This window comes from Ptychodera flava, chromosome 5 (genome assembly GCF_041260155.1).
Source record: "Ptychodera flava strain L36383 chromosome 5, AS_Pfla_20210202, whole genome shotgun sequence".
In the NCBI taxonomy this organism is placed as follows: domain Eukaryota; kingdom Metazoa; phylum Hemichordata; class Enteropneusta; family Ptychoderidae; genus Ptychodera; species Ptychodera flava.
In genome coordinates, this window is record NC_091932.1 from 27,471,521 (window position 1) to 27,488,451 (window position 16,931).

At 39.6% G+C, this 16,931-nt stretch overlaps 1 protein-coding gene across 1 annotated transcript; it reads left to right on the plus strand.

The window, feature by feature from the left end:
- Positions 1-4,735: 4,735 nt before the first annotated feature.
- Positions 4,736-16,663, plus strand: LOC139133409 (peroxidasin-like). The gene is made up of 6 exons (XM_070699981.1): positions 4,736-4,855; positions 5,390-5,452; positions 5,976-6,245; positions 7,222-8,845; positions 9,468-9,673; positions 14,952-16,663. The coding sequence occupies exons 2-6, from the start codon at positions 5,395-5,397 to the stop codon at positions 15,203-15,205; spliced, it is 2,412 nt and encodes an 803-aa protein (XP_070556082.1). The 5' UTR covers positions 4,736-4,855; positions 5,390-5,394; the 3' UTR covers positions 15,206-16,663.
- The last annotated feature ends 268 nt before the right edge of the window (positions 16,664-16,931 follow it).

Below are 16,931 nucleotides of genomic sequence, written 5' to 3' on the forward strand. Positions count from 1 at the left end.
TTGTAGTGCGATGACGTGGTTGAGCACCTGGTTTGATTTGAATTGTATTGATTGGTTAGTTGAATGAAGTGAAAAGGTGTTTGCGGATCGACGTTAGAGCCACGCTTTGCTCATTTGGGTCGACTACTTTGAGCAGCATACACGCGCGCAATTGCCGAGTCGCTCTACGTATATCGATATGGCGGATGAAGTACAAATGAAAGCTGTATCCGGTGCACTTCAACTACCAAAGCCAAAGATGGAAAAGAAAAGTCCCCTGTCACGCCTGTGCTAACGGCCACAATCGGAAGACCAAGCTACACAGCCACGTCAGAGAAAGGCGCAACAGAAACTGCAAGTACAAAAAAAAACTATGTGTAGATCCACAATGACTGTGGTACTGCGTGTGTGTTTGCCTGTAGCTAGATTAACTTTACCAAAGGCGACTGAAACCTCTACATTCAGTGTTGATAACTGACTTTGAAGTCTTAAATTTCAGCTTCGAATGACCGTGATAACAATAACCTTAACACTGAAGTGATATTTGCAATCAATGCCGTTATTTCACAGTGACCTGTAATTGATTTTGAGATGTACAGACGTGCAAAATTAATTCAGTGATTCTTTTAAAGTGTCTTTACTCTGTACTTAATGGTGAAATAAATTTCTTCTGGTATAATGTCTCGCATTTGGTTTTTTTTTACTCGTCGCCACGTTACTTTTTTTTGTTTAAAAAGTGTCCATTTTACAAGTTCTTTTGTTTAAAAGTGTCCGATTTACTAGTAAATCGGACACTTTTAAACAAAAGAACTGTCCGATTTACTAGTAAATCGGACACTTTTAAACAAAAGAACTTGTAAATCGGACACTTTTTAAACAAAAGAAAGCCAGGTGGTATATAATAAAATATTCGGTTATGGAAATTAGAGAGCATGGTTAGAACAATGGGCACGAGGCGGAGAGTGGTATAACGATCGTTAACCCAGAAACCCCCAAAATTTAATAGATTTAGATTCTCACTACAAATAGATTTTTCATTACAATCGTCAATGTGCGTTCCTTTGTGAAGCAGCTGCCCACTGAATCAGACTTTTTGCCTCTCTTCTGTCCCCAAACTGACACAATCACTTTATTTTATTTATTTTTATTTTATTTTATTAATAATGACTTCCACAGCCGAGGCCATTTATGGAAGACTGTTAGTAAAAATACAGATACAGAGTTAAAACATGAAGACAAGACGAACAAACTTTAACAAATACTGAGAAAACAATGTTTTAAAACATTTTTAAAACCATTTAAATTTACAGAAAAAGGATCAATGTCATTGTTTTCGTTTAAAAGCAAATTAAATTGTCTCGGAATTCTACTAAAAAGAGAATCACGAACACAATTAACTCTACCAAATGGCACATGAAACAAAGTAGTACGCCGAGTTGAAAACCTTGGTACATGAAGACTAAAAAATGAAGCTAAAGCATTAACATTAAACTTTGCATTTATGCATTTGTATAAAAATATATGATCAAAAATAGTCCTCCTTAATTTTAATGACTGTAAATTGTAAATATTGCACAACGAGTCAATGTCATCACTGTAAAAACCAGTTATTCTTTTATGAAGAAATGTTAAAAAAATTTTATTTGTGAAACAGCTGTCCACTGAATCCGATTTTGTTTCTCTTGCCAATAATAATAATTATTCCAACAGCTTCAAAATGAGTCCAAACAAGCTATTGACCAGATATGCAAGAATCGAATCCCCTCGACAAATCCTACATTTTAGTTTTAAAACCATGATTTACTGCACTCTCGTCCTCGCGTGCGTACGTCTCTATGAGTATCAGGTCCTCACCGCGCCGTTCCTAATACTTGTTTTATTGTCGCTTGGTAGTGAAAATGCTGAAGATAGGAAATTAATATACTAGTTCACAACAGAAACTGTCGATATCTGTATGATCTCATTAAAACAATGTTGAACATTGAACTGTGAACTTATGAGCCTCATCATGTTTATGGTTGCCTTACCGCAGCATTCACTCATGTTTTTATGTCCATAATGATAGATGATAAGAGCTGAAATAATACACTCAACTGGAACTTTTCATAACTTTCTCAAAAACATGCATGTTTCTCTTCATTCTCTCCGTATTGTGTGGGGTCCAGACACTTCGCACCAAAACCAGGTCGCCCTGTGCACAAAACTTCGTCCAGAAACCACTTGGTACCAAAGCCACCTCGTCCCAAGTACTGCCTCGTCCCACGCCACTTCTCCTCAAAGTACCACCTCGTACGCAAAACCACTTCGTCCCAAGCATAGTACCGTCATAACAACGATGTGTCACAGCGATGTTTTTACCTGCAACTTGAAAGAATTACTGTGTCAGGGCATTTTTGCCGCCGCGAACCATCTATTCTTGCACAAAACCACAAACGGTAGAATTAGACAATCGCAAACTACTAAATGCTACCACTCAGGTGCCTTGCGCGGAATAGCGTCATTTTTTTCGAAATGTGTACACTTTCAAGACTCTCGTCCTGAGATGTATAGGCGATGAAAACTTCGATGGCAGTGGTTGGTTAATTTCAGCTTTACCAGTCTGCGATAGTTTGGAGCAAAGTGGCATTGTTTTCGGGCGGAATATTTTATTATATATTTATTTTGGGCGGGGGGGGACACGACTCCAGGGGCGAAGAGGTTTTGGTAAAAGCACAGTCCCTCTATGGATAGAGGGACTGTGGTACGAGGTCATTTTGGAGCGAGGTGGTTTTGGTGCGAAATGGCATAGGACGAGATGGAATGGTGCGAAGTGGTTTTAGTGCGAAGTGTCTGGGAACCATTTGTGTTAGTTCAATAATTGCGCAATTCTTAAGTCGTCGAACGAATTCTGGTCCTCACTAAAATTCGATTGCTCATAACAACTTTTGGGTAGAGAGAGTTCGTTTTTGGCAACTGCAAAACATCAAGGTTGACAAGCTGCATTCTGGGCAGATGGAAAACAAGAAACTGCATTTCATTAACATCAAAGATTCTGGTGAACCACAGGTTATAGCGCATTTCACTTTACAGCAGTGTCTCACAATGAATGTTGATTGTGTCTCTATGGGCAGAATTTTAGTACAGTACATGTAATTGGAAGATCCTCACCCGGGGCGTGAATAGTGAAAGAAAATGAGCAGCTGCCGAGCCAAATTGTTGTTCACACATTTGTTATAATCATTGCAGCGGCGAGTGTGCAAAGAGTCAGTCTGATGCGTAATCATGCCAATTCAAAGGGAGAAAACCACGGAATTCCAAAATGAGCTTCAGAAACAGATGTAACTGATGCGAACAAGCTTGGTAACCTAATAAATTGGCGAGCACTGTTCATGAGCACGTTAAAACAAGAATTCAATTGCGTAGCCAACGTACAGCTCCCGACTAATACTAAGGTGTACTTCTGCATATAGACGTGGTTCAAGTCGGCGAATTTTTAAAAAATAAATCATTTATAATAGTTTCTCTTGCTTTTGTCTCTCCTATTTCCTACAAACCTATTCATAATTTGGTAGCCCAGGCCAGGTTTTCCCAGGCATTGAATACGTTACCTTTGAGTCTGCGCAGTATAGTAAGTTAGTTTCTGCCAGATTCACCGGGTGAAACTCCCCTGTATAGCGTTCACCCAACCTATAGCGTCCACTCAAGTTACGCCACGCAGGTTTCATATGAAAGCAAAATATAAATCATTGCGTTCACTCCACTCAAACATTCACAAATCACAAACTTGAACCAAGTCTACTCTGCATAGAGCGATACAGGCATACTTTACCACAGTCCAATGTAGTAAACACTCACTCAAAAGATTGTGTCGATGTAATGAAGGAAGTACACGCTTCGTAAATGAAATATTTCATTTGCTCGAATTTGTTCCGGGAAACTTTCGACCATTCTCGTTCAAAATCAACAACAAAAGTCAAGGGTCACCGTGCAAATTTTGGCACGAGAGAGACAAAGTACCTTGCCGACATTTGGAAACCTAAATGACCTCCATTTCTGTGTCACCTCTACGTTAGGGAAGTAAAATTTTCGATTTCCGAAAGAATTAGGCTGTGAAAATTTTACTTACTGGACGAGCTCAAAATTAGCCTCAACAAGTGGCAGACGAAAAATGTATTGTAAAAGTTTGAAAGTTCGAATATCTGTCCCCCAAAAAGCTTCAAAATAAGCCCACGCGATTGGGAGATCAGAAAAATGATGTAAAAAAATTGAGAGTTACAATCACGGTCCTTTTGTGGAGGGACCGTGTTACAATGTATCTCCCCGAGGCGCGTTTAATATTCGATTGTTTTGTGCTTGCTCTATCGACCGTGATTCATATTTTCCAAGGAAGGCAACAAAACACACTAAAGCCATTTAACTGAAAACGTGCTTCAACCAGCCAGTCAGTTACAGCTAATTTTGGCGGTTTGAAGGCTTGAATATTTCAAGGGTTCGTGTTGAAGTTGTAAATATGCCATGGACGAGGATGGCGAAGCATTTCCCGCGCTTTACATCACCGCACCCACCCGTATGATTGACACGTTAGAAAGAGTGAATTGGTTTTATTGTTTGAGGCTTTACGAAGGTATCTTTCGATTGCGTTGCGAAGATGTTCTCGGCATTAAAATTTTCTGAGGTGCAAAGACAATACCACGAACAAACAGTAAAATTTCTTGATTGGTCTTTCACGCTAGCTGACAATTCACACATGTAAATTTTACCGGTGAGTCGCATTGAAAGTGTGAAGGCACACACTTGTACTTCACTTGCACCCCGGTCTCCTGACGTGATAAGTCAGTTTACTTTTGCGTTATCTTATAGAGCAGAAGAGACTCGCTTCGTTCCAAAGCTTTGCCAGGTAAGTAAAATCATACACGTCTCGCTTCTACTGTCAATGGCAAAATCCATCATTTATGCTTCATCGTATTTGCGGACTGATCGAATAAACCCAGGAAGAAGTAGCGGGCTTGCTACTTCAATGCCCTGACCAAAATGACTTCTCAGGTCAATAGTGATTAACGTGAAAAGATTCCCTTGTAACTTGCCGAAATGTCATCGCTCGAACGAACTATCTAGCCTGCACATATTCGAATAGACACAGCTGCTGTATGGACAACAAACGAACAACGCTATAAAACCCCCACTATTAATTCTGCACATTCCCTTACCCGCCCCTTAAAATTGTTTGGACAGGGGTCTTTTCAGCAAGAGCCGGGATTGATTGACACGCAGGCCATGGACCGACGTCATATTGTCATTTTCGCCTTTGCTGATGCTGTTCCACATTTCGTGATGAATTTATACAAAATTTTGTTTCTGAACATTGTTTCAATTCTTCGTGGCTATCATGAGATCCATGATCTAACAATAGTTTTTTTAATCTTCTTTTCAGCGAAAATGGCACTTTGTCAAATCTTTATTTATCTTTTGGTTGTTATTACCTTGCTGTACACAGGTAAGGCAAAGATTGACCTTTGACCGCGGTGGTAGAACGAGACTTTCTCCTTGATTTGACACATAAAATCATTGATATTTGGAAAGAAAAGAGTCTAATGCGAGAGCAGCTATTTAAGTGTTCACCACCACAGCTTTGGAAACCAGAGGGTGGTTCATTTACATGACAATACATAGTTACCATATTCTTTTGTAATGAGGTTGTATTCTCGGTGGAGGAACGAGCGAATGACCAATGAGCATTTGTCAAACGACAATACTGAATGTGAGCACAAACCTTTAGAACTAGCGTTCTTTCACTCCAACTGTAACAGGGACGTGATTATGAGTTTTGTGATTTGGGACTTTTTTTTGTCCGATTTAGTTTTGTTTCGGGTGGGGGGGGGTGCAAGTGATGTTATGCTTCAGGAATCGCTATCAATGTCAATATTCAGAAAAATGAACTCCTTGCTGCTTGACAGTCTTGGAACATTCCTTAAAAGGTAACCGAAAGTTGTTATATTTCTCTCTTGCGCCGTCTTCAGATTCTGTGACCGAAGGGCTGGAGCTGAACAACGCCCTCATTCGAGAATCCATCGATGTTGGACGCAATGCTGTGGATAGGGCTATCATGGAAACTAGGAATGCAATGCTGTCTGGGAGAGCGAAAACTTCCAATGATTTGTTGAAACTCTTCAGGTTTCCAACTGCCGAGACCGTTGAAATGGCCCGGGCGGAAGAAACATTTCACGCCGCACTGGAGATCATCCATGATCGTGACCGGGACGACTTCAGACCCGGCCAGCACCAAATACGTAGGTTGCACTTTTTGAAGGTCTCAAAGTTTTGATGTCGTTTCTTGAGTAAGATGACTCCTGGAGATTTTGCCTCCATGCAAGAGTGAAATAATAATTCATGCGTTTCGAAACCAAAAATCAAATGATATATTATTATTATTATTTTATTATAAAACCTTCAAAAGAAGAGAAATACAAAAACTAATACAATGACAATTTAAAAATCAGGTATTAAATGAAAACACTCGGTACAAGACAAAAAAAATCCCAAGTTTAAAATGGTCTTAATAACAAATTAAGAAGATGACGACTGTGTAAATCTTTTGCAAGTAACAACTGGCGAATGCTGTCAGTCAGCCCATCTGGCCTTGAACATGTTTTCATCTTTAAGGATCGATTGAGAATATTAACGATCGATAACGTTGATATTTTTTATTTACATAAAATCCGCTTAGTCTTAGGACAGAAGTAAGACAACGGCTTTTTGAAATCCCCATGCACTTGCCTCATAACCTTCTCATAATTGTGATGGCCCATAAATGCTTTAAGGCAGAATACGCCTCGGTAACATATATTCGCATTCGGACGATACATTTTTATGATACATTTTTGCCGTACTTCCGGGTACTCATTTTGAAGTTCATGGAGTATCGTAAGTTGCAGCAATCTCCGTATAGACATTCTAACGCGGCGTGGATAATTATAACCTAACTGCTGAATCTGACCGATAACCACAAGTAATCTCTGCTATAGCCCAGAGTACGATGTTCTGTGTTCCCGGCGTCATAGAGCCCCCCACAACACGCCAGGAACACAGCGTCGTACGCAGGGCTATCTGCTTCAGGTGTTATTTACACCCACTTTTTAGATTGTAGTTGCAGATCAAACAAAGTCATGCAAAATTTATCTAAGATTCTCGTTTTTTACCCTAATGTTGCTGATTTTGGCATTTTTTAGCGGCTTTAAATTTAACATACTTGTTTTTTACTTTCAGATACCCCTCCTCATCTCACGGACAGCCAAATAAGGGATATAATAACTTTATCTGGATGCACTGACTTCATGGATGACATAACGTGCGATGACGTATGCCAGCATTCAAAATATCGTACCCCCGATGGAACGTGTAATAATCTTGAAAAGCCGACACAGGGGGCCTCATTGACCCCATTTTCCCGTCTCCTCGATCCAATTTACGAGGACCACTTCAACAACCCGAGAGGATGGAGGGACACCAGGGGGCGCCAACCCTCTTTACCAAGTCCTCGCTTGGTGTCCACTGTTGTCGGATCTACCCACACAGTAACAAACGATGATGACCTGAGCGACTTTGTGATGCTTTGGGGTCAGTTTCTTGATCATGACCTTGACCTCACTCCACAGAGTCCAAGTTCAGTGGCTTTCAAGGACGGCGTTAAATGTAGTGACACTTGCGAAAATAGCGCCCCCTGTTTTTCCATACCCGTGCCTGCGGGTGATCCTCGCATCAATGGAGAATGCATCGAATTTATAAGATCGAGTGCGGTGTGCGGAACTGGTTACAAGACTGCCTCTGGTAGGCCGGTACCTCGACAACAAGTAAATGCCATTACATCATACATAGACGCTTCACAGATCTACGGCAGTTCAAGGACGCGAGCAGACAGTTTGCGAGCATTTGACGGAAAGGGAAGCCTAGGAGTCAACGATGACACGGAGGTACCGAGTGGGCGCCCTCTCTTGCCTTACGACCCTTTTTCACCGATGGCTTGTATCAGTGACAGCAGTTCTCGAGAAATCCCGTGTTTTATCGCCGGTGACGGGAGAGCCAATGAGCAAATCGGTCTTATCAGTGTACACACACTCTTTCTCAGAGAACATAATCGTGTCAGTGACAAGTTGTCACAGATCAATCCACACTGGGACGACACAACCCTGTACCAGGAAGCACGGAAAATCATGGGTGCACAACTGCAACACATTGTTTATGAACACTACTTACCCAAAGTTTTGGGGCCTGAGGGTATGGATCAATTGGGCACTTACCAGGGATATAATCCATCTATAGATGCTTCCATTGTTAATGTCTTCGCAACGGCTGCGTTCAGGTTCGGACATGGCACTGTCAGGCCAGTCGTTGCCCGACTTGATGAAAACTTGAACCCAATTCCAGAGGGAAATCTCCCTCTACACCTTGCCTTCTTTCAACCTTGGAGGATTGTGGAACAAGGCGGCATCGACCCTATCCTCCGAGGAACATTCGCCAAGCCTGCCAAGCAACTTCTACCAGATGAGATCATGACAGACGAGTTGACAGAGCGTCTCTTTGAAATGGCCAATACTGTCGCGCTAGACCTGATGGCCCTGAACATCCAGCGCGGTCGCGATCACGGCTTGCCTTCCTACACATCGTGGCGTCGGCATTGTGGTCTGAGCAGTGGAAATACATTCAACCGCTTCAGGCAAGAGATCTCCAACCAAGACGTCCTGGACAAACTTGCAGAGGTTTACGATGAACCAGGAGATGTAGATCTTTTCATCGGCGCCATGGCAGAAGACCCTCTTCCAGGCGGCGTACTCGGCCCAACATTCACTTGTCTGCTGGCAACCCAGTTCAAGAACACCAGAGCAGGTGATAGGTAAATATGATAAAGGCATGCCAGAAGAGCAGGCATGCTCACTGTAGCAAGGGCTATAATTACTTTGCAAAGGTCCCAAAAGAAATCAGTTCAGATGTGAATTCGGCAACTCTTTTGCACAAATGTATCATAATCAAAGTTTGAATCACTAAATTCGATACAATAAGTTTATATCTCAACTGCGAAATAAGAAGTTTGACCTGATGTAACCTATCATTTATTACTACCGCTGACCATCACAAAATATGGACAATCATACCGCAGGGGAACTTGCCGATGACTGTGGACCAGATGTTGTTGTTTAAGGATTATACACCAGACTTGTTGTCAAATTTTCTGAACTTTGTTCGAATCTGCAAGCGACAAGTATACTTTGAGCAACTTGGAGAAAAATTCACCCCGTGTCGTATCTGCTACTTGCAATGCTCGTCATTCAAGTTTATTTGTGATATACGATTCTGACGTCATTTGTGATGTCACTATACGCCCGGGTTACAAATTTGGAGTATATACAGAGCATGCTCGTCTCTTCGATTTGAATACACACCTGTTTGCTTACAAATCCAAATAAAAGATACGCTTTCAACCAGTAAGTCTTGTATCCTTTGCCCCTTTCTTCCAGGTTCTGGTATGAGAAACCTGGCGTATTTACTGAAGCTCAGCTCGCCGAGATCAAAAAACAGTCCATTGCTCGTGTCATCTGCGACAACACCGACATCGATCAAGTTCAGGCAGATGTGTTCTTGAACCCAACCACTGAGAGACCCCTCCTCGATTGCAGCCAAATTGACGGGATGGACTTAACAGCATGGACATACGACAGTCACAGTAAGCCGTCTTTTCTTATAGTGTGTAATTTTGGCGAGATATGTGCCAGAGAAATTCTCAGTATTTTAGCTACATTATACAACTGGTTAAAATCAAGGCTACATCGACAACAGGGTACTGTTTATAGTGTTAATATTCTTTTAGAGAGCTTTCATCAAATAACCTGAATACGATTTAAGAATACTTGTGCAGTTCAAGCCAAAACAGTCATTGTGGCCAAGACGGCTTTCACTTTACCATCTTCCGTAGAGAGACTTTTTGCAATAGCAAACCGTCCTATCCATTAGTTAAAGTGGTAGTGCCGTCTCCGGAGGTGTAATTTTGGAGATGGGAGTCTCTATAGACATTTGGAGAGCCAGAATTGGTACGTTCAGCATTCCATCCAGCGGGACAGGCGTTCGCCATGATTGTTACGTCAGTGTTGGTGCGGTATGCTTAGCCCTACGGCTAGTAATGTTTGCTACGCTGCTACTATCTGGTGATGTGGAAACCAACCCTGGTCCAAACCAAAGCAGTCAACAGTCCTCTGATAAAAGGCAGACTAGACAGACTACGTTATTTGGCTCCAAGCCTTCTACAAGCAGTGAAAATCTGAACTCGGAGATGTCTTACGTGAGTTACGTAATATGAAATGTGACTTGAGTAAGAAAATGGACAAGATGGCAACAGACCTGAACAGGAAAATAGACAGCCTTGTTGACGATATGCACGAAATAAAACAAGAACTCACAGAAGCCACAGAAGCAGAGAGAAACCGCTCGGTTAGCTGACGAGAACAAGGTATTGACTGAACAAGTTTACGATCTGAACAACGAACTTGATTCCATGAGGGGCCAGATGAAACGGGACAATTTGATTTTCAAAGGTATCGAGCAAGATGAAGACGAATCATGGGACCAATCCGAAGCAAAGGTTAGATCTCTTATCTCTGAGAAACTTGGTATTGACGGCCAATGTATTGAGTTTGATCGTGTCCATCGGCTTACAAGTGCTCGCTCTCGCCCACAACCGATTATCGCGAAATTCAACCGTTACCAGCAACGAAAACAGGTGTATGAAGCAGCCAAGGTTTTGAAAGATACCGAGTTCAAGGTAACTGAAGATTTTACTAAAGAGTGAGAGACATACGACGAAAACTCGGACACCATCTGGCAGCGGCGAGAGCAGAGGGAAAGAGGGCATTCCTGTCGTACGACAAGCTCAAAATCGACGGCACTACATACATCTACGATAACGCATGTGATGATATCCGTCCTTTGTCTGGTAGGTCGACCCGCAACAGATAGGATGAAGGCCAAGGCCAAGTTGAAAGCGGCACCAGTAATAACATTCCGAATACTTCTTTTTCCGAAAAACATTCTGATTTGGCACCGGAAACCAATTCTGTACGTATTCATTGTATTTCCTGGAATATACATGGTTTGACATCTAAAATGTGTGATGTAGATTTACTTCTCATTTACAAAACTTCGATTTGATTATGCTAACAGAAACTTGGATGGGCATAGATTGCAATTATGACCTACCGGGATTTAGATCATTTCACAAAGCTGGGTCAAAAAAATCTAAATATGGGAGACATTCTGGAGGAATTTCTATTTTTTACCGAGAGTCACTTTCTTTGGTGGTCAACTGTATCCCGAGTATTTCTGATAATATTGTTTGGATGTCTTTATATAATGCGATTTCTGTAAATTTACCTACAATAATGCTAGCTGTTGTGTATATTCCTCCAGATAATACAGGAAATAACAGTTTGGAGTGTACTTTTGAGATTTTAGAGCAAGAGTTGGCTAGAATTGTCTGTGAATTTCCTCATGCTCAGTTATATGTTGTAGGCGATTTTAATGCCCGTACAGCCAACGAACCAGACACTCCAAATGATTGTGTAATAAAATATGTGTGTCCTGAAAATGCAATTTTGACTGATGGTGATGTAAATATTCCTGTTCGTATGAATAGAGATAATACTTGTAATTCCGCTGGAAAGAGATTTCTCGAGTTTTGTAAAACTACAGATTTACGTATTGTCAATGGTAGGTTGTTTAAAGAACTGGGTAGTGGTGACTTCACATTTATAACTGATAGAGGATCAAGTGTCATTGATTATCTCCTTGCACAGCCATGTCATTTTTGTAATATTGTCAAATTTTATGTAGATACCAGAATAGAATCAGACCATCAACCTCTTGTTTTCGATTTTGATGTGAATATGCCTCAGCAAAATCAGTCAAGTTTGAGCAATGTAACTTTGAACAGCATTGATGACTCCAGAAATACAGATGTTAGCACGCCCATTGTGAAGTATGTATGGCAAAATGACAAATATGCAAATTACCTTGAGTATTGGAATTCTATTCAAACTAGAAGACAGATGTGTGATTTTCATTCTCTTGTTGATGAATTGAATGTGGAACAAGCTGCTGATTGTCTTTTGAGAATGTTTCAGGCAGCTGCGGTTGGAATGAAACGTACAAATGAGTGTAATTCTAGATCAAGTAGAAAATCGTGTATTGAAAACTCCTGGTTTGATACCGAATGTAGAAAATTTAAGCGCATTTTAAGTACAAGGGTAAACAGATTTAGAAATAATAGATCCTTGTGTAATTTAGAAGACTTATTAAGTGTAAACGTGAGTATAGAGAGTTGGTCGCTCACAAAAAGAAAAATTATAATAGTTCTAATTTAGATAAATTAGTTTATGCAGCCGGACAAGTAAATTCCAAGTATTTTTGGTCATTGGTAAAGGGGAGGTCTACCCCACCATCTTGTAATATAAATACTGATGACTGGTATCAGTACTTTGCAACATTATTGAATACACCAAGTGTAACTAATGATAATTATCATCAACTGTATGATGAAATTACAGATTTTGTTGACAACTTTGAGCTAGATGTAAGAAATGAATCTGCTGATTTTGAGTCTTTAAATGCTGTAATTTCTTTAGATGAAGTTGACACATGTATTAACAAGCTCAAAGTTGGTAAAGCTCCTGGCATTGATGGTATTTCTTCAGAATTCTATAAGAATTGTCCACATATAGCACGAGTAATGATGTGTAAACTTTTTAACTCGGTCTTTGATTCTGGAGTTTTCCCCTCCTGTTGGTCACAAGGTGTTATTGCTCCAATTTTTAAAAAAGGAGACCGAGATCTTGCCAGTAATTATAGAGGAATTACTTTGCTGCCAATAATGGGTAAGATTTTCTGTAATATTTTAGATAATAGACTGCGCCATTGGATAGATAATAACTATCCTATAGTGGACGAGCAAGCAGGTTTTCGCAAAGCTTACTGTACTTCAGATAACTTGTTTATTCTTCATACAATCATTTCTAATACTTGGCACACAAAAAGGGTCGACTGTATGTAGCTTTCATTGATTTTGAAAAAGCATTCGATCGGATTAACCACTACTGTATGTTTTATAAATTACTCAAATCAGGTGTACATGGTAAAATGTATAAGGTACTTTTCTCAATGTATCAACATGTTAAATCCTGTGTGAGAACACCAAATGGAATTACTGACTTTTTTAATTGTAGCCTAGGTGTTCAACAAGGCTCAGTATTGTCACCTTTATTGTTCATATATTTGTCAATGATATTGGGGAAGTATTACAGAACACAGAGTATTTTTCTGGGGTTGACATTGGCCTTCTCAAAATCATCTATTTATTATTTGCTGATGATTTAACCCTTGTTGTAGTTCTAAAATTGGTTTACAGCGTTTATTGAACCAGTTGTATGATTACTGTAATACATGGAAATTAACTGTTAACATTAACAAAACCAAAATCATTGTTTTAGAAGGGGTGGAAGTCTGAAAAAGTACGAAAGATGGTTCTATAATGGGCAACGAGTGGCAGTAACCTCCTTTCAAAGTTACCTGGGTATTGTTCTTTCATGGACTGGACAGTGGTTTCTAGCTCAAAAAAGTCTGAGTGAACAGGCTAATAAGGCTCTTTTTAGTCTGAAAAGCTGTCTATGTAAATTTGGTAATATTCCAGCAACAATGGCTTTAAAAATATTTGACTGTAAAATCATGCCAATCCTCCTGCATGGCTGTGAAATTTGGGGATTTCATCCTGCACCAGATGTTGAAAAAATCCACAACAATATGCTGCGTTATATCCTCAGGTTATATCACAATACATCAATTATTGCCATGAGAGGAGAATTGGGCAGAGTGTCTTTAAGAGTACCAAGATATCTTAGAATTGTTAAATATTGGCTCAGAATTGTAAAAATGGATAGAAACAGGCTCACCCACAATTGTTATGTATTTCAGTTAGACAATATTGATGTGAACAGGTACGACTTTTGGGCAAAGAGTGTAAGACACTTATTACAAAGTTATGGTTTTGGGAAGTCTGGAACCAACAAGGGGTGGGCAATGAATCTGCTTTTTTAAATATCTTCAAACAGAGATGCATCGATATTGACATGCAATCATGGCTAGAGGATATGAGTAAATCAAAGAAACTGAGTACTTATTCAACCTTTAAAAAACAACTTATTTTTGAGCCATATTTGAACTCTATTGATAAACCTGTATTCAAAATAGCATTATCAAATTTAGAATGTCCGCACATACTTTAAAAATTGAGACTGGCAGATGGAATAATATTCCAAGAATTGATCGAACATGTGAAATGTGTAATTTGAATCTTGTCGACGATGAGTTCCATTTTCTTCTTGTCTGCCCAAAGTATAGAGATTTAAGATGTAAATATATTGCCACATATTATTTTAATCCACCGCTTGTATATAAATTTGCGATACTTCTTTCCACTTGTAATGGTACTACTTTGAGAAATTTAAGCAGATATATTTTCTATGCCACACAACTCAGGGAGAATACCCTGCTTAACCAGGGCAACAGTCTGTAACTTTTCCAGTGTTTGTAATATTGTATAAAATGTTATTTACTAGCGATCCTTACAATATATCGCTAACGTTTGTACTTCATGGCCGGAGGCCAATAGTACTGAAATAAAGAATCTATCTACCATCTTCTGTACTCATGCCAGGATAAAGTGAATGTGTTAAACTTGTATAGAGAAGGTTGGAAAAGTAATGTCCAGATGACGTGTTTTTTAAGTGACTACATATTCCAGTACAGGCAAGTTAGCCACTTGCGTTTACAGCGAAAAGGGGCGGGCATTGAAACTAACGCGTCGAATTTTTTTGTGGCGTACGTGTAATGGTGTTTCACGGACGGACATAGCAATACTTTTTAAAGTTCATGTTTGACGAATTTGTGTACATTTGCAGGCCACACAATCCCGAGTGTCATGTGTCCGGATGATGTCACAACAAGAGGTAACAGAAAGGGTGCAGTGGTCACGTGGGATGATCCAACGGCCACCGACTGCCATGGCAACAGCATTGGCGTCACGTGCTCTCACACCAGCGGATCGAGGTTCCCAAGAGGGGTCACAACGGTGACCTGCTCCACATGGGACTCTTCCGAAATTTGTGCCTCCTGCTCCTTCTATATCACAGTCAGCAAAAATTCAGAAGTTTGAATTCGAAAAACATCAATTGTACGATGTCGGGCTACCTACTCTCCTCAACTGTATGAAAAGAAAATTGTTCTGAGATCCATCAGACCACCAGAAAACTCAACGATTACATGTAAAAGTTTCTTTTGTGTGCCAGTTTCAAAACAGTGAGCCCGAACTGTTTAAAGTCTGTCATTTTATTCGACAGGACATGTTTTATTGTACTCATTTCACATAACAGCTGTATTTACATAAGTTTGATACACTTATTCTGTAAGAGAAATACTTTTGACAGAGAAAAATTAATGATCATACTAATAGACGAAATCTGAAATAGGAGTATCGTGTCCTTCTTATTGACCGCCCTCCTGACCAAAAAGGTCTTCCACATTTTCAAAATAAGTCTCGAAAGTTAACGCACATAGATCGTAAAACTATTTTTTTAATAATGCAGCTTTTTCTTCTTCTGTGATCATGGAAACAATTGCTTTTATATTTACATTAGTTTTATCATGCTTTATTTTTTAAAATGTCGATTTAAGATGATATTGTCAATTTAAAACGTCGATTTCAAGTTCGTATTCGTCCTAGGTTGCATGAAGTCATTAAATAGGCAAACGTTAACATTAACTGTGCTTTTCAAAATATATTTATTTATATATTTATTCGTTTGTTTGTCCGAGTTTTTCGTCCGTCTGATTATCTGTTGTAATTTTCAGACTTGTCTTGTTCCATGAGTCTACTGTATTTTCTCATACTAAACGTTTTTCTTGCCAACTGCGCAAGTACAACTTTTTACGGCACACCTCTATTGTTCAGAGCAGCATAGCTAGCTATGACGCAGTATTCAAAATTTGCATTTAATTAGTATTTTACGTGAATCTATTTGTATATTCAAAGTTTGCATTTTAATCGGTATTTTACATGAAACTATATGTGTATTCAGCCCTGCAAATTCCTTGACTTTATAACGACTTTCATGCACACCAAGAAATCGCTGAAAGCGTACTGTACCAGCTCCGTTTCAAAGGTTTTAAGTTTTGAAATATTTGCTGACGTGTACTTACACATATAGTCCATCCGTGATGTTCAACGGCCAGTAACTGCAAGTTGTGACTATTCTCCGCTATTTTTGTCGCGTATGTCGATGGCAAGTTCTTGTTTTGCTCCCCACAGCATGTTGAAACCCCACTATTTAGCTTGCAAACACGGCGTCTATACGCGCAAAATTCACCGTTACTTGTGTACGTTTGATTTCTTGTCCGAACCAGAATTCACTTGTAATGTTAAAATAATAATTCAGGCTGCAGATGTACAAGCTGAGTTGACAAGCTCACCGTGGCGTTTCCAAACATGCTTTGGTGAGTAGAACAAGAAACTGAGCTGACTTTGAAAACAAAAATAGTGAAAAAATGTCCAAAATTTACAGCGACTGTCCCTTTAATGTTTTTAATCGTTAAAGGTGTTATATTTCGCCACAAACGACGATTTCAAGAGAGTTTATTTTGTTATAGTGACTTTTAATAAAGTGTAATATAAAAAAAACTTGGTTATGGTAGTTACGGATAAATTAACATTTTTTTAAGTGCAAAACGCTTTTACTGAGGGAAGGTATGCTGTTTTTTACATTGTGCAACAGGTACATTTTTATCGCCAACTTGAACCAACTTTTAAAAACGCAAAAAACATTTTACCTTACTCATGGCCATAAGTCCTGGATGCCAAGGTGGCTCTTCTTCACTCAGACATA